Raw genomic sequence first — 20,000 nt, forward strand, 5'->3', positions numbered from 1 at the left:
CATGTTGTGCACATGTACCCTAGAACTTAAAGTATAATAAAATAAAAAAAAAGAAAGGTAAGTTGCCCTTCAGCAAATTAAAACTTTTTTGGTTTATCAGTTGCACTATTCACGTTTAAAGTACAGATGCTCTTCAGCTTGCATCCCAATAAAAGCATCGTATTTGAAAATATTGTAAATAGAAAATGCATTTAGCATACCTAACCTATCAAAGATGATAGCTTAGCTTAGCTTACCTTAAACATGCTCAAAACACTTAACAGTAGACTGCAGTTGGCAAAATCACCTAACACAAAGCCTATTTTACAATTAAGTGTTGAGTGTCTCATGGAATTATTGAACACTGTACTGGAAGTGAAACAGAATGGTTGTGTGGGTCCTCGGAGTATAGTTTCTACTGAATGCATTACCTCCTTTGCACCATTGTAAAGTCAAACCACCATGAGTTGGGGACCATCTGTACTCCATAACCCACCGTGGCTATGGGCTACTCCACCAAATAGGTAGATTATAGAATATTTCCATCATGCAGAAAGTTCTACAGCTGTATTAACAACTGCTTCAAATATTATTAAAAAACAGGGTATAAATATACAGTTAGAAGAAATAAGACACAGTGTTCAGTAGATCATTAGAGCACCTATAGTTTAAAATCATCTATCGTACATTTCAAAATAGAGGAGAATAATTTGAATGTACCTCTCATAAAGAAAAAGTAATTTAAGGTGATGGATATCCCAGTTACCCTGATTTCATCTTTACACATGATATGGATATATCACATTATCACATATACCCCAAAAATATGTACATCTATTATATATTAATTTAAATTTAAAAATATATTATTAAGAAATGTATTGGAAATCAAACACCCATTTTTGGTTGGAGCAAATTCACATCTAGGAAGTGGTTGTGTCTGCTCACAGCTGACACTGATTAAATACTTGTTTATTAGATTAATGAATAAATAAAACTCTTCTTTTCTCTACACAGATCAACCACTCTGATACTAAGAACAACAGATATTCTGGCTGGCCTGCAGAGATCCAGATAGAAGGCTGCGTACCCAAAGAACCAAGCTGACACTGCAGGGTCCTTAATAAATGTGTTCTGTATAAACAAATGCAGCTGGAATCGCTCAACAATCTTATTTTTCTAAATCCAACAGTCCATATTTGATGAGTATTTTGGGTTTGTTGTAAACCAATGAACATTTGCTAGTTGTATCAAATCTTGGTACACAGTATTTTTATACCAGTATTTTATATAGTGAAGATGTCAGTTAGCAGGAAACTAAAACGAATGGAAATTCTTAAAGGTAATGATGTGATTCAAGCTGGAAAGAGGGTTGGAAGAAGCAGCTTGTCCAGGTGGAGCTATGTTATGATCACATCTAAGTGTGACCCCTGTGTGGTCCAGACAGCTCTGCAGAGAGAAAACCTTTATTCCATTATCACCAAGCACCTCCTAGTTTCCGACAGTCGCCTCCTTCTGCTGGGAGAATTAGCAGCAGTTCTGAGGGCTTAGGTAACGTCCTTGTTCAACTCAAGTGGAGCTCTTGCAGTCTTCCTGTGGGCCTGTGAATGTATTCATTCATTCCACAACTCTGGGTACCTCCCACCTCTGGTACTGGCGGTACAGTACACAGTCCCTGCCTTCATGCCAGGCTGTTGAGCTCTCGGGAGGGCAACCGAATGCCTCACTCTCTAGAAGATGCAGCAGTACATCCAAGAGTCCAGGATGTTCCACACGTGCTGAAACGGTGAGTCAGATGACATGTGTGATTCGGGGCTAAGAAAATAGAGTCACTGGGGCCAGCAGTCGGTGCCAGGTGTCCATTCTCACCTCTTTCCCGGGCCTGGCCCCAGAAGAGCTAGGAGACTTTGGTGCCAGGTTAATACTGCTTCTCTGAGCCTCTATATCTCATCTGTAAAATAAAAGAGTTGGGATAGATGAATGGTTTCCAAGCATTTTTGTTGGCAGGACTCCTTTTTAAAACATGGTGCTACATGGCACCCTGATTTCCAGCATTCTCACAGTAACAAACTGCCCCAAGTCTCAGTGGCTTATAAGAGCACTGATTTCTTGTTTGTGTTAGTGTGGCCACAGGCCAGCCACGGCTGAGCCCTAGGTGTGAAAAGCCAAGCTGAAGGGGTGTCCCCTGTCAGGTATGAAAGCCAGGGAGGGAACAGAAATCCAGCCTCCAAGCCTCACCAAGCTCCTGGTCTGATGTGTCAGCCCCACCTGCTCACATCCCAAGGCCCCAAACATGGGAGGCGCCAGGTCAGTGAGGCCAGAGGATGTCAACCCCTCCCTCAGGGGCCCCAGCAAACCATGGGCAGTGTGGCTGTGGGCTGCATGATGGCCCTCTTCCAGGGAAGGGGGTGGCCACTGTGAGTGGAGATGCAATGACCTGATGACTGCTGAGAGCCAAGCAGTGCTCTAGCTCAGGGAGGAGCATCACCCAGCCTACGAGCCCTGCCCTGGCCAGAGGCCCCTCAGGGAGCCTGGTGTCTGCAAGGAAGGCTGCAAACCATTGAATGGGGTCATGGCTCAGATCCCAGTAGGGGCTGAACTGTATCCCCCAAAATTTCATCTGCTGAAGTCCTAACCCCCAGGATCTCAGAATGCAACCTTATTTGAAAACAGGTTAACTGCAGATGCCATCAGTAAGGATCAAGTGGTCCTAGAGTAGGGTGGGCGGGCCCCCACCTATCAGGACTGGTGTTCTTATAAAAAGGAGAAATTTGGACACACCCACCCAGAGACTGGGATGATGCACCTGTATGCCAAGCAACACCCCAAGTCACCAGCAAACCATGGGAAGCTGGAGAGAGCCCTGGAACAGCGTCTCCCCTAGAGACTTCTGAGGGAGCACAGTCCTTCTGACACCACGATTTGGAACTTCTGGCCTCCAGAGCTGTGAGACCAGAGACCTCTGCTGTTTAGGCTACTCAGGTATGGTTCTTCGTGATGGCAGCCCCACAAACCTAATATAGGCCCTGGTAAGTGCTAAGCTCTTGGTGTGCATAGACATTTTTGTGTATGAAAAAAGGAGGGCAATACATTTTTATTCTGGCCTAAATTGCTATATTTTTGTAGCATCGTTGATCTTAGTTCACTGTCATGGAATAGACCTCAGGGGCACTCCTGGCCAGGCATCGCCCAGGGATTCAGCTTTGGGCTGTGAATTTCTTGTGACTACAGCCCCTCCTACCCAGTGATGGCCCCTTGGACCTCTGCTGTCCCTGCAGATCACTGCTGCGTCTGCGCCCGGGGCACAGGACTGTGAATTGCCATTCATTTCCACATCCTGTTGATGTTTCCCTACAATGTGGTCTTCAGTGTGGAGACTGTCATTCCATCTCTGAAGGTGCTAGGCACTGCCAGCCCCCAGCCCAGTCCCCCACCAGTGGACACCATGCAAGGGGGCTGGCCACGTCAGAGTCACATTCCCTGCCCGATATGGACCCTGCTGGTCACCGCTCACACCCACCCTGTGACAGGATCATGATGATTTAACCCAATGAAACTGGTGAGGCACAGAGAGGCTAAGGACCAAAGAGCCAGGCTGGGTGCAGTGGCTCACAACCAAATTCCCAGCACTTTGGGGGGCCAAGATGGGCGGATCGTTTGAGGTCAGGAGTTCATGACCAACCTGGCCAACATGGTAAAACCTCATCTCTACTAAAAATACAAAACAAATTAGCTGGGCGTGGTGGGACTTGCTGTAATACCAGCTACTTGGGAGGCTGAGGTGGGAGGATCGCTTGAACCTGGGAGGCCGAGGTTGCAGTGAGCAGGTATCTCACCACTGCACTCCAGCCCTGGCAACAGAGGGAGACTCCATCACAAACAAACAAAAAAGAAACAAAGAGCCAGGTCACACGGACAATGAGAGGGTGGAGTTCCACTCCAGGGTGCACCTGCTGCTCCTGTGCTCTGCTGGGAGGCACACACCCCAGGTAAGAACCTGCTTGTCTACAGCACTTCACCATTGCCTTTGTCCTGTTAATCCAGGGAAGCATTTAAATGCTTGATCTCTCCTACTGTGACTGCAGAGGCCATGGGAGAGCATGCTGGCCCTAGACGGCTCCAGGTGCTGCAGGTGCTTCCAGGTGGCCAGAAACTTGGTGCTTTCCATATAGTCAGTGTGCCAGAGCAGGAGGCGGGCACTGGGGCTTCTGGACTTCACCTCTTTAGCAAGCTGCACACTGTAACGCTCCCTGATGTGCAGCTGAGGAAAGATCTCCACCCGGCGGCTGTGACCAAGGCCCGAGCAGCAGCATCTTTTCCAGCCCTGGCCCCGGCCTCGGCCTCTGTGATTGGATGCTGCGTGGGACATTCATTCACCCTCAGGGCTTAGCGCTCAGAACACAAGAACCCTGTCCTTGAAGTTTGCATGCGCAGGCACCTCTGGTCCTTCCCAGGGTGGCTGGTGAGGGACGTGCAGGCGGGGGATACTGCTTTGACAGAGGGTGGAGGGTCCCCTGAGTTGGCCCAAACTGCTCATGTCCCTCTGTCCGGCTTCTCTGAGGCCTTTCTTTGTGACTTCCTTGAAGCAGGAGGCCGGTCCAGGCCCTGTTGTGAAAGACATTCTTAGTGAAACCAAATGTCATATCACGCTGCCGAGTGTGAGATTCAAATTCCTCCCCTCACTCCTCAGCATCTGTCCCTGGGCTCTTGGGAAGAGAAGTGGTTCAGGGATAGGTGATCCTGACGACGATCTGGCATTAATATTTCTAATGCCCAGGTTTTGAAAAATATTTTTAAGTTTCTAAATATCTTCTGTAAAGCTGAGCCTGTGCTCAAGGGAAGTCATGACAATGACTTAGCAAAGAGGTGCTCAGGATTTTTTTTTTTAATGCGTGAAGTCGATTTTTGTTTGGGAGAGGATCACGGGTGGAAAGGAGAGCTTGCAGAAAACTGTTGACCTTCTTTGGGTTTTCCGCACCTAACGAGGGGAGACGTGACATTTGTCAGGTGCGGCTCAGGCATGAAGCTAAGCAGGACAGTTCAGCGCGTTCAGATCATGTACCTGAGAGCATGTCCCTGGGCTGTAACAGCAGTGCATCTGTGAGGTCTGATACCCGAACCACACATGGCTATTAATTCAAATTACATGGAGTTCAAAGTCCAGTCCCTTGGTCACGGTAATCACATTTCAGAGCCACACAGGTGGTACTGGATGGCACTGTTATGGCAGAGCCTTCCAGTGACCAAGCCGCTCTGAGCTGCCCCCATGCCAGCCTCCCCTGGAATCTGTTAGCAATGCTGATTCTCAGGCCCAGCCCAGACCTGATAGATTAGACTCTCCGGCAGGGTTGAGGGAACTGCCATCCCGTCTCCACAGCTCTCCCAGGATTTGGATGCAGCTCGAGTTTGAGGACCACTCTCTGAGTCATCTGGAGAGCACGCTGATAACTCAGTTTCATTTCTGTGGCCAGATCAAGCAGTTTCATTTCTCTCCCTGTTTGTTGGTGACGGAGCAGGGGAGGGAGTGGTTCACACGCCACATAAAAGTGAAGTAGAGGAAAGGGAAGAGACCATTTCTCCATCCTGGACGTGCAGCGGTAAGAACGGGGCCAGTGCAGGGAGGGCTGCTTTGTGTCTGATGCACAGCAGATGCGTGTTTAAAAAATATTTCCCTAGTGACATGACATCTGCTTGGTGAGCGTGGCATGTGCTGGGAGTCAGGAGCCGTAAAGATAAGATTCTGATGCTGCCTCTGGTGTGAGGCGCAGAAAGGGCCCATGTTGCCTCCAGCCCACAGTAGCCCTGTACACAGAGAGACTCTGGAGGGGAAGTGGCTGGTCCTGGGGACAGGGTGGCCTCCATCCTGATCTGGCCAAAAGTTGGGTGAACACAAAAGGGTGGTTTTTAGGACAGCTTTGCTCAGCGTTCTACAAAGTCTGGGGGTTGAATAAGGAGCGTTGTGCCCCAAAAGCTGTCTCGGAGGGCTTCAAGTGTTCCTTCTTTTGTGGTATTTGTGATGCTCTGACATGACCTTGGTGACGATCATATGCTGGGAAATTGGCTGTCATGGGGCAGGGTGGGGCAGGGCAGAGGGTGGTGCCTGATTTCTAGACTTTGCGGATTCTCTTCTGTTCTCATGGTGTGAATGTTCCCACCGTGGCCAGTTCCCAGCCAGTAGGGGCCAACTCCAGTACTCTGGACCACTGCACCCTGGATCGCCTGCACTCTGGGGGCTGAAGTCCATTTTATAATTGATACAGAGTGGAAAGGAGACATGATGGTATCAATGACACCTTTTTTTTCCTTTTTTCTTTTTTCTTTTTTTTTTTTTTTTTTTTTTTGAGACAAGGTCTCGCTCTGTTCCCCAGGCTGGAGTGCAGTGGTGTGATCATGGCTGACTGCAGTCTCAAGCTCCTGGACTCAAAGGATCCTCCCACCTCAGCCTCCCAAGTAGCTGGGACTACAGGTGGGCACCACCACACCTGGTTCATTTTATTTTATTTTTTATTTTTGTAGAGACAAGGGCTCTCTATGTTGCCCAGGCTGGTCTCAAACTCACTTGCTCAAGAAGTCCTTAACGCCTCAACCTCCCAAAGCACTAGGATTACAGGCGTGAGCCACCCCATTCGGCTTTAATGACACCTTTTGAACACTGTTCATTCTTATTTTGTATTTAGAATGTTGTCTGTAGCAGTTTAAAAAGATCAGCATTCCAAGCTATCTTTCCTCGCACCCTCTCCTCCTTTTACTCTGCTCTACTTCTCACCCCCATCCCACCCTCTGAAGCACTTTTGACTCCCTTCGGATGTGCAATTTTTTTTCTTTCTTTTTTTTTTTTCTTTTTCTTTTTTGAGACAGGGTCTTCCTGTTCTGTTTCCCACGCTGGAGTGCAATGGTACTGTAGCAGGACAAGCCGCAGACAAAACTCCCCAGAAACAGGATTAAAGAAGGAAGAGGTTTTTTATTCGACCGGGAGCGTCGGCAGACTCGCATATAAGAGCCGAACTCCTTGAAAAAGAAATACTTGGCCTTTTTAAAGGCCTACAACTTTAAAGGGTCCACATGAAAGGGTCGTGATAAATCGAGCAAGTGTGGGAAACAGTGACTGGGGGCTACATGCATCAGCTAACAGAACAAAAAGTTTTACAATGCTTTCTTCATATAGTGTCTGGAATCTACAGATAACACAAGTAGTTTAGGTAAGGGGTTGATGTTATTATTACTACTTTTTTTAACTCCTAGGGCCAGGTGGTGGTGTCAAGGTTGTCGGCTATTTATCTTACTTTTGTTTCTTTCTCTCTTTCCTCCTGTCTTGTGAACTAGGCAAGGTGGGGGGGAGGAGGGCAGCAGGAGTAGTAGTGGTCTCCTCCCTTATCCCCCGCTTTGAGAATTTTCACTAATTAGTGGGAGTTCTCACTTTTATTTTTACTTTTTGAGTCTCTTTGCAAGACAGAGTGATAGTGTTTTATGTAATACACTTATGCTGAAGTTTTCTGATGAACCATGATAGCTACAAAACCTTTTATCATTTGAAGCAGCAAGCGTAACACACAGGGGAGCAGCAAGCAAGTTTCTATTCCTAGTAATATATTTATAATGAGGGTTTTACATTTTTATAGCTGGAAACTATTTTCTAAATGAAGACCTAGGATCAAATCTGTGTTAAACCCGTACATTGCTAATTTTTTTTTTTTTTTTAACACTTAGTCTTTCTTTCTCTTTTGCTCTTTCCCAGTTTTGTTCCTTGGTTACAGTTAACATACACCTTGGTGGCCACTTTTCTAGACTAGGTGGTATTCATGCCTGCAGCTTCTGCTTGATGTTACCCTGGGCTTGCTTTGCAAATGAAGTATTCACTATATACTGATGTTCAGCAGCCTCAGGGTTAAATGGGTGTAAAGCCAAAATGCTTTATAGAGGCTCTTTTAAAACTGACTCAGGCTTTTGTCAGCTCCTTGAAGCATTCCCGAAATCTTTTCTTATATTACTTGCTTTTTTCTACCAACTCTTAGCTTCTGCAGAAGTTCTTCTCAGTACCTCTGCAAACGCTGAAGCTGAGTTGCATTCTCTGGGTTTTTTTTCCCTTTTTCCTAGAGTTTAACAAGCTCTTTTCTTTATATAATTCTCCATGCACTTGGAGGGTTAAACAGGCATTATACCGAGAGTCAGTGTAAATGTTTACAGTCTTACCTTCACTGAGTTCTAAGGCCCGAATTAAAGCAATGAGCTCAGCTTAACGACAGTGTCCAGGGTTACCACCGCATATTCTGCACATCTCTCTTCTTGTGGGTTGATGAAACTGTTCCCGTCTACGTAGAGCTCCTAGTCTATTGATGCCCAAGGCTGGTCCCGGAGGTCAGGTCTGCTAGAGTAAACTTGAGTCCAACACCTCTACACAGTCATGCTCGACAGGGCTCTAGCTGCCGGGAGCAAGGTGGCGGGTTCAGGATGTTTCCAGTTTAGTAGATCAATGGTTGAAAAGGGCTGATAGATGAAAGTCTGTTGCTCCCACGGATGTAGGCCTGGTCATTATAATAGACAGGTCCTTGCCTCTCCCTGAGAGGCATTTGCATAGCTCGAGCAAGACCAGATCTGAGATGGCCCACTTGACTATCTCGACTTCCTTCCTTGGCCTCTCGAGGCTCCGATCCTCCCCTTCGAGGTGAGACCTGGGGCGTGTTAGCTCCTGAATCTCGTTTCTGAGGGGGCTGTTGGCCTCAGTAAAGCGGGGTAGGCTAGGACACATGGAGAAAGAATTTCTATTATCTCTGGCAGCTCCTGCAAAACTGGCTTCTCTTGCTTTTTCTGGGACTCCCTTTTTTAACTCTGTGTCTGCTGGTGAAGCTGCTCTTACTTTTCCTTTTGGCTTTTTCTGCAATAAGCTGTTAAACAGGGCCAAATTTATGCTGATTTTGTCTATACTATATTTAACCATGAGTCAATATAAAGGAATTGATCTAGGTACACTGGCTGTCCTCCGACCCGTCACCACCTTAAATACATGGCCAATTGTTCTCTGTCTATAGTTCCTTCGGTGGGCCATCCAACACCAAAAGAGGGCAGTTCTAATTCACACAGAGATCTTAACCTCTAAGGGGTTAACTTAACTCTATAATCTCCTGCAAAACCTTTCTTAAGGTTCTGTAACATGCATTTTAATAGAGTAAGTTTTGATGATTTGATGACTTTCCTTTTTTCTTTTTGAAATTTTTCTTTTTGAAATGTTTTAACAGAGTTCCTAGCGGAGTGGGCTTACTTTGTGGCTGACCTATTTTTCTCTTGAGACAAAACAACATTCACACTACAAGAAGGACAGAGTAAAAGATCACTCACTCATCTAATTTACACTAAATCAGAATCAAAACTAAAACCAAAGTGTTGTTAAAGGCACACCTGTTCGTCAAGCAATTTAAGCCAAGTCAAAATCAGAACCAAAACCAAAGTGCCAATAAAGGCACACCTGTTTATCAGGCAATTCAAGTCAAAAACAAAACTAAACCAAAATACCAAGCAATTAATTCAAGTCAAGTCAAAAAAAAAGCCAAAGTGCCGGTACAGGCACGCCATGGGTGATCAGGCCACGCTTCCACTCAAATGGAGTGAGCAAGTTCCAAAGACCAGTCTTACCAAGTTTCAGACGTCCGGACTTACAGCGCCAGCTCCTTCCCGGTGTTCAGCCACTGTGTTGATCCTCCACGGGGGCCTGCTGTGCACTGCTCTGACGAGGCGTTCCACCGGGGCAAATGCCTACCCAGGAGCGCTCTCAGGATCCACATGGCTCAAGCTGGCCAGAGTCTCAGCCTCCCAAGGCCAAGGCCAAGGCTAAGGGAGGACAGGACAATTGTCTCTCTCACTCTTGAACAAGAGAGAGCTCCTGGATTCACCAGGAGAGCAAATTTGACTAGCTTGGACTTCTGCAAGGTAATTTGTTGTGATTGCATATTCACAAGACTAATACAATCTTAACATAATTTATTTATATTAAGGAGGTTAAATAAATCCATGGATATGTTCTTGAGTGAAATTTTATTTAAAAAAAAAACAAAAACAAAAACAGCGGAGACCTTTTCCATGGGATCATATTTTCTTTTGACACCCCTGGGAGGCAGGCAGGACCATGTGAAGTGCTGTTTTGCAGTGAATGATTCTATGGGGACCCGAATAAGATGGTAATGTTGTAGGAAGGTGTCTGGTTCAGAACCTGTCAATGGCTAAAACTGGAAGGCGCAAAGCAGCCTGCTAGTGTGGGAGCTGCAATAAACCAAATCCCTTCTTTTCTTCTCAGTCAGAAGGAGGGACTTTCCAAGCTTGATCCTCTAAGAAAACAGGATCCCCGCCTATTTTCTTACCAATGTTCAATGTATCCAGAATGCATACTTCTCAGTCTTCAGACTCCTGGCCTGGTCACCCCTTGAAAATATTTGGCAGCTCCCTGGTTTAACAGTTGCCTCGAAGTTGACAGCAACTCCAAATCTTGCGGCTCAGCAGTACAGAGTCATTCGTTCCACGAAGAGCTGACCATTCCAACTCACCTGACCTCGCCTCTCCTCTGGGTCCACCGCATCTTATCAAGGCCTTGCTGTCCTTCCTTGGATCTGTCACCCCCAACCTGGCCCTCGGTAGCTCCCTCCTGGATTCTGGCCTCACCTCATTCCTCATCTTTGTCTTAACTCTTAATTTGGGTGTCCCCTGCACCCTGACAGCCACGTCGTCTTCTCCCTTCTCCTCTTCTCTCACCAGCTGTCTTCTTGGTTTTTCGGTTCCTCTCTCTCAAGACCTGCACTTTCTCTTCAAGTCAAGGTCCACAGCTCCCGTGCTCTGCATTTGTACCAGGCTCTGGAAGCTCCCACGTGGTGACCGAGCCCTGGAGAGGAAACCACAGTGCAGTGGCTGCTGAAAGCAGAGGCCTGCATCCCCAAGCCTCCTTAGCCCCCCACTTCCATTCTTTCCTGCCTGTGTGCATAGTCCGAGTTCCGCCTGTCCATGTGTCACCTGGCTCTTCTGTGTCATCTCCGTGAGCCTGCAGGGGCACCCAGCCAGCCCACGGGCTCCCGAGACAGTCCACTTGCGCAGACACACTGTAGCCATTTCTGAAGATTGCGTAGGGGAGACAGATGGTTCACCAGGCACACACCACACAACCTGAAACCTACATTCCTTTTTCTACAGGCCTGTGTCAGAAAATCCTCCCTAAACTGCAATGGGGAGGGAGACTGAGGCACTTCTCATCCCCTACATGTCACCCCACTGCTCACTCCTGCCTCCGACCTTCACACATGGTCACTCCTGCAACTTTTCACCCCTTTATTTTGCAGAACAATCTGTGTCCAGCTCCTGTCCTCTCAAACTTAATAATCAGCTCATGATATGCTTAGCAAGACCTGCCCTTCATGAAAATGACGGTGAGGGTGGCGACGGTTTTAAACATGTTTTAAAAAGAACATGAGATAAAGAATATTGGACTTCACAAAAGGATCCTCCTTTCCCTTGTTCTTTCTTCCCATGGAGAGGAAGAAGTTGAGGCTGAGTTATCACCTCCCATCAGTACTCAGTTTTGTTCCTGGACCCCTGACTTCGTCACCAAAGGCAGCTGGCTCCAGCTCTCAGCCTTTGAAGCATATTGTGACTGGGGATTCAGAGTCCCAGGCTCCCTCCCACACAGACAGGTAGTGAGGCCACCTGAGATCTCAGCTGCTAGGGTGCGTGCCACCAGGCACACTGTGCTGCTGGGTCCTGGCCAGGCCCTCCTGTACCCCCTGAGAAAGTCTCCACAGGGCTGGGAGCTGTTTGTGCCATCTCTCAGTGATCCCATAAAATTGCTGCCTAGCCCTTCTGGTTTCACAGATTTCACATCAGAAAACTTTCTATGAACCCAGGGCTAGTTCTGAAAACAGGAAGTGCTTTCAGCCCTCGTGGGAGGAGGGGGGTGCAGGAGGCCTGTGGAGCTGGACCTCTGGGAGCCAGGCTGGAGAACAGGGACTGAAGGCTGAGTGGCCGCGGGGCCATTCACACAACCATGGTCTTTCCTGCGAGTGAGTGGGGGCCCCAGGTGGGGCTGCTGAGCCCAGGAACGGCTGGCTCTGCTGGAAGATCCGCCCATCTGAGGCTGCGGGGGGAGGATGCAAGACAGGGCAGAAGCTCATCAGGAAAGGTTGAGACAGAGGGCCCGAATGAAGATTCCACTCAGAGGGAGCAGTCCAGGTCAGCACAGGGTGACATGCGGGGGTGAGGCTGGCCGGGGCATGAAGCAGGTTTTTGAGCCCAGCAGTGTAAGCAGTCTCTGTCCCAAGGGAGGAAAGCTGCTGAGAGCTGCTGGGCCAGCAGGTGGGAGTGTGGGGCTGGCCTCAGGGCTTCTGGAAGGGGTATTCCCGAGAAGTGAGGTGCTGCTCTGGGACTGTGGTGCCCAGGGGCCTTTCCTGCAGGGCACTCTCAGCAGCCACCTTTGGTAGAAGCCAGGATCACCCTGCATGGGGGATGATGCTGCACCCAGCACAGAGCCTTGTAGTCAGTCACTCTCCTCTCTCCACAACTGCAAGTACCTCCCTGCCCACCACCCCCACCCCGCCCCCGCCCCCACCGTGGCTGTGCATCTAGCAGGGGACAGTACCATCAGCAAAGTCTGGGAACTTCCAGGGAGCCCGCATCCCCCTCAGCCTGCCTTTAGCCAGAAAATATTCCAAGCTCTGCTCTCTAATTTGGAAAGCCAATGTTTGTATTTGGAGATTGTGTTGCTAGACTCAACAAGGGTAACAAAGCAACAGGAAGTGTTCCCCAGAACTCAGGCGCCGACTTGCGTGGCTCAAAGCTGGGTGGTCGTCCATCCCACTATGGCGGGTGGATACAGGTTCTTTTCCTGGACTATGCCATTCCAGCCAGAGCAAGGGATAAGCCTGTGATAGCCGTAAGTCAGGAATCACTACCAAGGTCAAAGACCCCCAAATTAATTGTTGGAACCTGCGGCTCTAACTCTTCCAGCAAAGCTACTTCTGTGAAAGCTGTGAAGAGCAGAGGAAATGGGACAGGAGAGGAGCTGAATCCTGCAATTGTATCGCTAGGAGCCCCCAAAGTACGATGATGGTCCTCGGGCTAGCATGGGGGTGCATTGGCACCATGTAAGGAAAGGGGCCTTCACATGGCACAGTTGGGATGGGGCAGTGTGGGGATGTTCAGAGATAAAAGTTTCCCGTGAGCTCTGTTTCAGCAAATAGCGATGACCACTTTGGCAACTGCACAATCTTGCCTTCCTGCACGTGGACATTTTTCTTCATGCATGTGCCTCTTGCAAATTGTTCCATTGTTTGTTTAATTGTATTTCGTGAGTGGAGAAGAGTTGGAAGCAAAAATCATGACTGTTCATGAGAAATGTAAGTCTGTGGTAATACTGCCTTTAGTGAAATCAAGAGCAGATTTAAAGGGATGTGAAAAGCATCAGAATGGTCATATAGGAGGCAGGATCGTTCCCCCTAGACCCCGGCCATGCCGGTTGTGTTTTATGGTAGGAGTGATTATGGCAGCCTATGTGTGTGTGGGCATAAGAATACTTATTCTATGGATCTTAAGGTAACTATGTGTTGGAAAATGTATGGCGTGGAATTCAGTAAGGGAATGCCCACGGTTTGTGTGGTTCCTGGAGTTAGAAATGGGTGGCAGATCCAGCAAGAGGCAAGATTTCCAAATGGACTGCTGAGTCATTCTTAGGGTGGGTTAGGAGAAAATGTGTTTTGGTCTAAAGGAGGGAGGAAGAAGTCAAAAACAAGTAAATTACAAAACGTGGTTGCAGGATTGAAATCTGATCCTTAAAAGGAGAGGACAGCCATGAGTATAATGTTTTAAAATGCACACAAAGAAAACCACTGTAGTGGGAGTCACAAGAAGTTCAATCATTATCTGGTCTCATCGTCGGGAGTGGAAGCTGCCCACTCCAGAAGCTGTCTGCTTGCTCCACAGCTCTTAGTTTTTGCATCTGTAGGTTTTGTGGTTAGTCCTGGTTTGAGGTCATTGGAGCCGTACCGTTGGTCTGGGTTTGTTGCCTGTTTCTACTGACTCGTGAGCACTTGGGTCCACACCTTGGATCTTGACCATCCTGGCATTTGTTTGGAGGACCTGAAATGGCTCCTTCCAAAGAGGTCTGAAGAGTTTTTGCCTTGAAGTCTCTTCCAGCGTACCCAGACCAAGCTGGAGGTCAGAAAAAGTTTGGCTGGCATTTCCTCTGACTGCCATTTCCTTTCAGCACAAGACTTCATGTGTGAGGCTAATCCTTGACAATGCTTTACTGTGTACATGAAATGGAGCAGAGCCAGGCCTTGCTGAAGTTACTCCTGGTCATGTACAGCATCCCGTTATGATCTCATGGGGCGCCGGACTAAGTGAGCACTCAGAGACGGTCACGCCAATAGCCTATTGTATCCTCGACCTAGGAGTTAAGGAGTAATCTTCTGCTTACAGATAGAGTTTGGCCATACAAGACTGCATGGCCAATAAAGCTGGTGGCAAAACTCAAGGCCCAGGGAGATGGAGGGCTTTTTATAGTTAGGGAATTTCAGTTTCGTTTTGTGATTGATTTTGTATTTTGCGAACACTGAGGGCGATTCAGACACAGTGAAGTGTCTGTATTGGAATAAGGACCCTCCAGGACAGTAATTCCACAATCTTTTGACAGGAAGATAGGTATTATCCATGCTGAGAACAGAAAGTCTAGCAAGAGGTAGACTTGCAATCGTGAACCCATGGCTCTGAATCCTGTCTCACCTTCACAGTCTTGCCTGGGTTATATTGGTTGCAGATGAGATATGACTCTACCACTTCCTAGGCCAATTCCAGAAAATTTCCTGACCAATATGCATTGCATGTAACATTTAATTTACCTTTTCCATGATGCAAACAATTATGGAGTAATTTAGCTAGGAAGGCTCATGGCACTCACGGGCAGGTGTCCTGAGATGACCAGATTCCACCTTTATCGAGAAAGCATTTTTGAGATTGCCAACATTACTTGCCAGAAGTTTGCATTATTATGAGTCAATTATAAATGGATCCAATTTTTTTTTCTGAAAGTTTGATGGTAGATATCAATTACTATTTTAGAACTATAATATAGTATTTAAAGCTACTTTTTAATATGAAGTCAATAAGGACATTGCTCTTGACTTCTGGGATGGCTTCTCAACTAAAAGCTTCTACTTTAGTATCTGGTACCTCCTCTGGATACTGGGTAGCTTCTAATAAGTTACTGATCCCTTACTTTGATGTGGACAAAGTACCCCTTACTTTTGATGTGGATGCTTCCATAGCATCCCCAAATCATAAGCAGCTCCAAATGCCCATCTCATCTATTCTTGGTATAAATGTTTATTTTTTTATCTCTTAAAATAATGTGACTTGGAGTCAGGACTACAGCTTATCCACTGGGTTATATCTCACATTAGGAGATAAAACATTTTGATGGGTGAATGACAGTTTCCTATACAGGAAATGCTTTTGCCATTTTTATGGTTTTTTCCTCCACAGCCTTTATTAAGCTCCTACTCTATGCCAGGTACTTTGAGCTGCAGGTACAGCTGTGAAAAAAACAGGTAAAAATCCCTGCCCCCCTGGGGGCCTTATTGCAGCCGGGGAGAGACGAAACAGGCAGAATCCATCAGGAAAGGTATCGTGCAGATGTTGGGAATGCAGCTTTTGACTGTTGCCTTCCCCATCAGATCCTCAGCTCTACAAATGGTGGCAATGTCTCCTGGCTGGGTATCCAGAGCCCAGCACACAGCAGGCACTCAATGAATGTTTACAGAGTGGAGGAAGACTTACACTGACTCAGGAACTGTGGCTCAGAGAGGGCAAGGGACCCAACCAGGGGAGCCATGGAGCTTAGGCAGATAAATTGGGTGTGGCAAGAGGGGTGTCTGCCAGGCCCAGGAGCCCTGGCTGTCACCAATGCACGATGTGACTTTGGGTGAGCCACACCCTCTCTGTGCCTTGTTGGGAGTAGGTGCTGGAAAGCAGTGGTGGGAGGGGTCATTAGGATGACCGTGTCCTGGAAGCTGAAGCCCATACGGGCCATGGCCTTCCAGGCTCCAGGCAGCCCGAGGCCCTTTGGAATTCTGCAGCTTCCCCTCTAGCTGCTCTGGCCACAGATCTTCCTGCTCTCTCCAGCTCCCCTCTGTCCCTCAGTCCACAGCCAGCCATTAGCTGACTTGTTGACCATGACTTCAAAGCATCCAGAATCCATTCGGCTCTCACCACCCCCACTGCCATTGTTTCCCAAAGGGTGTTGTCCCCAGGCTTGTCTTTTAGAGCCCCCCAGGAGAAAAGAGGACTTTAAAGACAGAAAGAGAGCAAGGCACCAAACCTCAAGCAGGCCTTGCTTTCCCAGACTCTCGAACTTAAAAAAAAAAAAACACACACACACACAGAGGCAGGCAGGCATCCTCCCAGCCGGGCCTCGGTGGCTGTGCCGCAGCCCCTCCTCAACAGCAGGCAGGAGCCAGCCCTGGGACAGGCTCCACACACTCACTAAGCACCACCTCCTGCACAGCCCAGTCCCTGCTCTCAGCCTGAGCAGGCCCAGCAGCCCTGCCCTCCCAAGAAAGGGGGTGGTGAGAAGCCGAGCGTCCCCTCCGCAGAGACCAGCACCACACATGACAGTGTTGGTACCAGCACCCAGTCTTTGAGCCACAAGTGTCTGGCACGCTGCTGAGCCTTTATATAAGTAATTGTATGGAACCCTCCCATATCCTCAGGAGGAACGGTCAGCCCCATTTTCTAGATGTGGAAACTGACACCCAGAGAGATTTCAGCACATGCTCCGGGTCCCATGCACAGCCCTTGTGCTGGATGGCCCCAACCCTGCTTTCTAATTCTTTATCCTAAATCCAGGTTGCAGGCCTTATCTTAGGGAGATGGTGCTGTACCCTGCCTGTGAAGGACAGTCTGCCTCGGTCTAGCCCCACCCTGCCCCTCGCTGGGTGGAGCCTCCTTAGAGGCTCGTGCCTGGCTTTGGGATTCCGGGCAGCAGGACAGGTCTGGGCTGCTGAACAGGGACAGCAAAGGACCGGACAGCAGACCCCACGATGATGACTGGGCTCCATCCTACGTGCACCTTGTAAGAGCCACATGGAAGCACGTCCATCTGAGAGGTTGGAAAAGGAGGGAGCTGTCTGCAGGTCCCTCCAGGTCGGGGGTTGCCCCGGGGCTAGCTTCCCACTCCCCCAGGCTGCCATGCTGAAAGCCAGCAGGTGTCTCAGGTAGCAGATGTGCAGGTTGCTCGAGGGAGAAACTCTGGACGCATGAGATCCAGTAGTACAGAGCCTGAGTCCTGTGGCCTGGCCCAACTGTCCCAAAGCCCCAGGACTCTGACCATGTGTAAACCTTATCTCTTCTTCATGCCCTCCCTGGTCCAGGGTTGTGTCCTTTATTGTACTTGGTCTCCTTATCCTCAAGGATGCCCATCACGCCACTCTCCAGCTCAGAACCCTCCAAAGGCCTCCCTCACACCCACATGCAATGCAAGGCCTCTGCCCACATCTTGCAAGCTTTGATCCTCCATCTTTTTCCCCAGTCACACTGACCATCTTCCTATTCACTGAGCTCATTCCGACCTCAGGACTTTTGCACGTGCATTTCCTCTGTTGGGGAGACTGGTCCCCAGTTCCTCCAAGCCTTGTTCCTCTGCCCATTCCCGGGCACACCCTCCAGTGGGCACCCAAGTTACCCTCACCCCAGAATCTCAAACCCACCACCTGTCTTTCTCCAGACACTCCATCATCACCTGGAGTCCCTTGTTGGTTGGTGTATTTGTTTTGGCATTTCCCTGCTAGGATGGTGTGCCTGGAGTGAGGGCTTGGTCTGACTTGATCACCATGATATCCACGAGGTGGAAAGTGCCTGGCACATTCAGACTCATACCCTCGTATGAGTCTGCTCAGGCTGCCATGGCAAAAGACCACAGATGGGGTGGCTTAGACAACACACATTGGTTCTCTCACAGCCCTGGAGGCTGGAAGTCCCAGATCAAGGTGTCGTGTTGGCAGAGCTGGTTCCTTCTGGAGTTCCTGGGGGAATCTGTGCTCTCCTTCCAGCTCCTGGTGGCTATGGCAGAGGCCTTGGCATTCCCTGGCCTGGGCTGCAGCCCTGCAGTCTCTGCCTCTGTCTTCACAGGTTCTTCTCCCTGTGTGTCTCTGTGTCCCAAATCTCCCTCCGCCTGTCTCTGATAAGGACACCTGCGATGAGATTTAGGGCCCATTCTAAATCCAGGATGATCTCATCTCAAAAATCTTCACCTTAATTATATCTGCAGAGTCTTTTTCCAAAAAAAGTCATGTTCCCAGGTTCCAGGTGAACATAAATTTTGGGGGGACTGTGGGGACACCATTCAGCCTCCTGGATCTACCTTACTACTAGAGGAAAGGGGGATACAGTGCGAGCCAGAGTGTGGAGGGCTCCTCCCCGGAGCACAGGCCCAGCTCTGAGTCCTGGCTTAGACGTCACTGGCCCTCCCAGATGTCAGTTTCTTGATCCTGAAAAACCAGATAAGGGCCAAATGCATAGACTTGTTGTGAAACTTAAATGTGTGTCTCATCACGGTGCTGCCCTCATCTGAGTGGAGGCCACAGCCTAAGAACTGGGGCTGAACACCAGCTTCTCCCACACTCCCCCAGTGCCTGGCCAAGCCTAGGTGTGAGGCCAGGTCTGGCTTCCAGCAGGCCCAGGAGGTGTTGCCTGTCATCTGTGCACACCTAATGGTTCTCCTGCCTGGTCCTGAGCCACAGAGGCCTGATGCCGTAGATGACACTGACCATCAGAGGTTACAAAGGAGGCTGGGTGTGATGACTCACGGCTGTATTTCCAGCACTTTGGGATGCTGAGGCGGACGGATTGCTTGAACTCAGGAGTTTGAGACCAGCCCGAGTAACATGGCAAAAACCCATCTCTATAAAAAATACAAAAATAAATAAATAAATAAATAAAACTTGTTGGGCATGGTGGTGCATGCCTCTAGTCCCAACTGCTCGGTAAGCTGAGGTTGGGGGATTGCTTGAGTCCAGGGAGGTTGAGGCTGCAGTGAGACCTGATTGCACCACTACAGTCCCCACTAGGTGACAGAGTGAGACCCTGTCTCAAAAACAACAACGACAACGACAACAAGTAACAAAGGAACACTGAGACTCTACTGGGAATATGGAGTCCACTGCCCCCTGTTCCCCAAGCCCAGGCCGGTAGAAATCCACTTGTGCTCTCTGGCTGCCAAGAGCCCCTTCGGCAGACAGGGTGCACTGGACCCCTGGTCTCTGCATCGTGTGTAGAGGGTAGGTTGTAGGGTGGGGTGAGGAGGGGTTGGCAAAAGTACCACCTTAGGGAGGTGGTAGGGAGGACTTCTGGTGACCTGTGGGCCACTTTCCCTCTTGTGTCTTTGCAGAGCTTGTCAGGAAGATTGGAGGTGCCAAGTAGCAGAGAAAGCATTCGCCAACTGTGACGGGGAGAGAGCACATGTCTAAGGCCCACAAGTCTTGGCCCCACCGGAGAAGAAATCAGTTTTCCTCCCAACGCTACCCAAAAAAAGAAATGAATTTCTTCCAGCAACAGCCACCGCCATTCGGCACAGTGCCACCACAAATGATGTTTCCCCCAAACTGGCAGGGGATAGAGAAGGACCCTGCTTTCCTCACCAAGGACTTCAACTTGCTCACTTTGAACAATCAGCCACCACCAGGAAACAAGAGCCAGCCAAAGGCAAAGGTAAGCCCGGTGGAGGGGCATTTGGAAAGGGTGCATTCTGGCTGCTGGTGCAGAGGGCTGTCATGTAAGCCCACCACGACAATAGAACCAGCCAGTCTGCTCCTCCAGCACAGCTGGTGTCTCCAGCTCTCCTGGTCACATCCAACAAGTACCAGAAACATACACAGACTCCTGCAGCAATAGGCTGCTGTGACGTGGGTCTGGGGGCTTCTGTATGTGGGGGACCCCTTCCTGGAGCTTTTCTTCCAGCTTCCCCTGCACCCATCACATTGCCACCTTACCCACTCACCAGC

At 48.9% G+C, this 20,000-nt stretch overlaps 2 protein-coding genes across 9 annotated transcripts in view; both read left to right on the top strand.

Annotated features, from left to right (window-relative positions):
- The window catches only part of FAM3B (FAM3 metabolism regulating signaling molecule B), a 51,855-nt gene extending 50,538 nt beyond the window's left edge, over positions 1-1,317 (top strand). For both annotated transcript variants that reach the window (XM_010354513.2, XM_010354516.2), the window contains one exon: positions 997-1,317. In XM_010354513.2, the coding sequence (XP_010352815.2) occupies positions 997-1,086 (90 nt within the window). In that variant the 3' untranslated portion in view covers positions 1,087-1,317. The remainder of the gene's footprint in view (positions 1-996) is intronic.
- Positions 1,318-5,430: 4,113 nt separating this feature from the next.
- Positions 5,431-20,000, top strand: part of MX2 (MX dynamin like GTPase 2) — a 44,111-nt gene continuing 29,541 nt past the window's right edge. The window contains exons 1-2 of one of the 7 annotated variants that reach the window (XM_010354512.2): positions 5,431-5,576; positions 19,388-19,707. In XM_010354512.2, coding sequence (XP_010352814.2) covers positions 19,459-19,707 — 249 coding nt within the window. In that variant the 5' untranslated portion in view covers positions 5,431-5,576; positions 19,388-19,458. Of the gene's footprint in view, positions 5,577-6,382; positions 6,446-6,855; positions 6,875-11,946; positions 12,012-12,050; positions 12,181-17,052; positions 17,075-19,066; positions 19,278-19,387; positions 19,708-20,000 lie in introns of those variants that run through there. The other 6 variants (XM_030914597.1, XM_030914602.1, XM_030914600.1 and 3 more) reach the window with 6 other exon arrangements.

Source organism: Rhinopithecus roxellana, chromosome 13 (assembly GCF_007565055.1).
Source record: "Rhinopithecus roxellana isolate Shanxi Qingling chromosome 13, ASM756505v1, whole genome shotgun sequence".
Taxonomy (NCBI): domain Eukaryota; kingdom Metazoa; phylum Chordata; class Mammalia; order Primates; family Cercopithecidae; genus Rhinopithecus; species Rhinopithecus roxellana.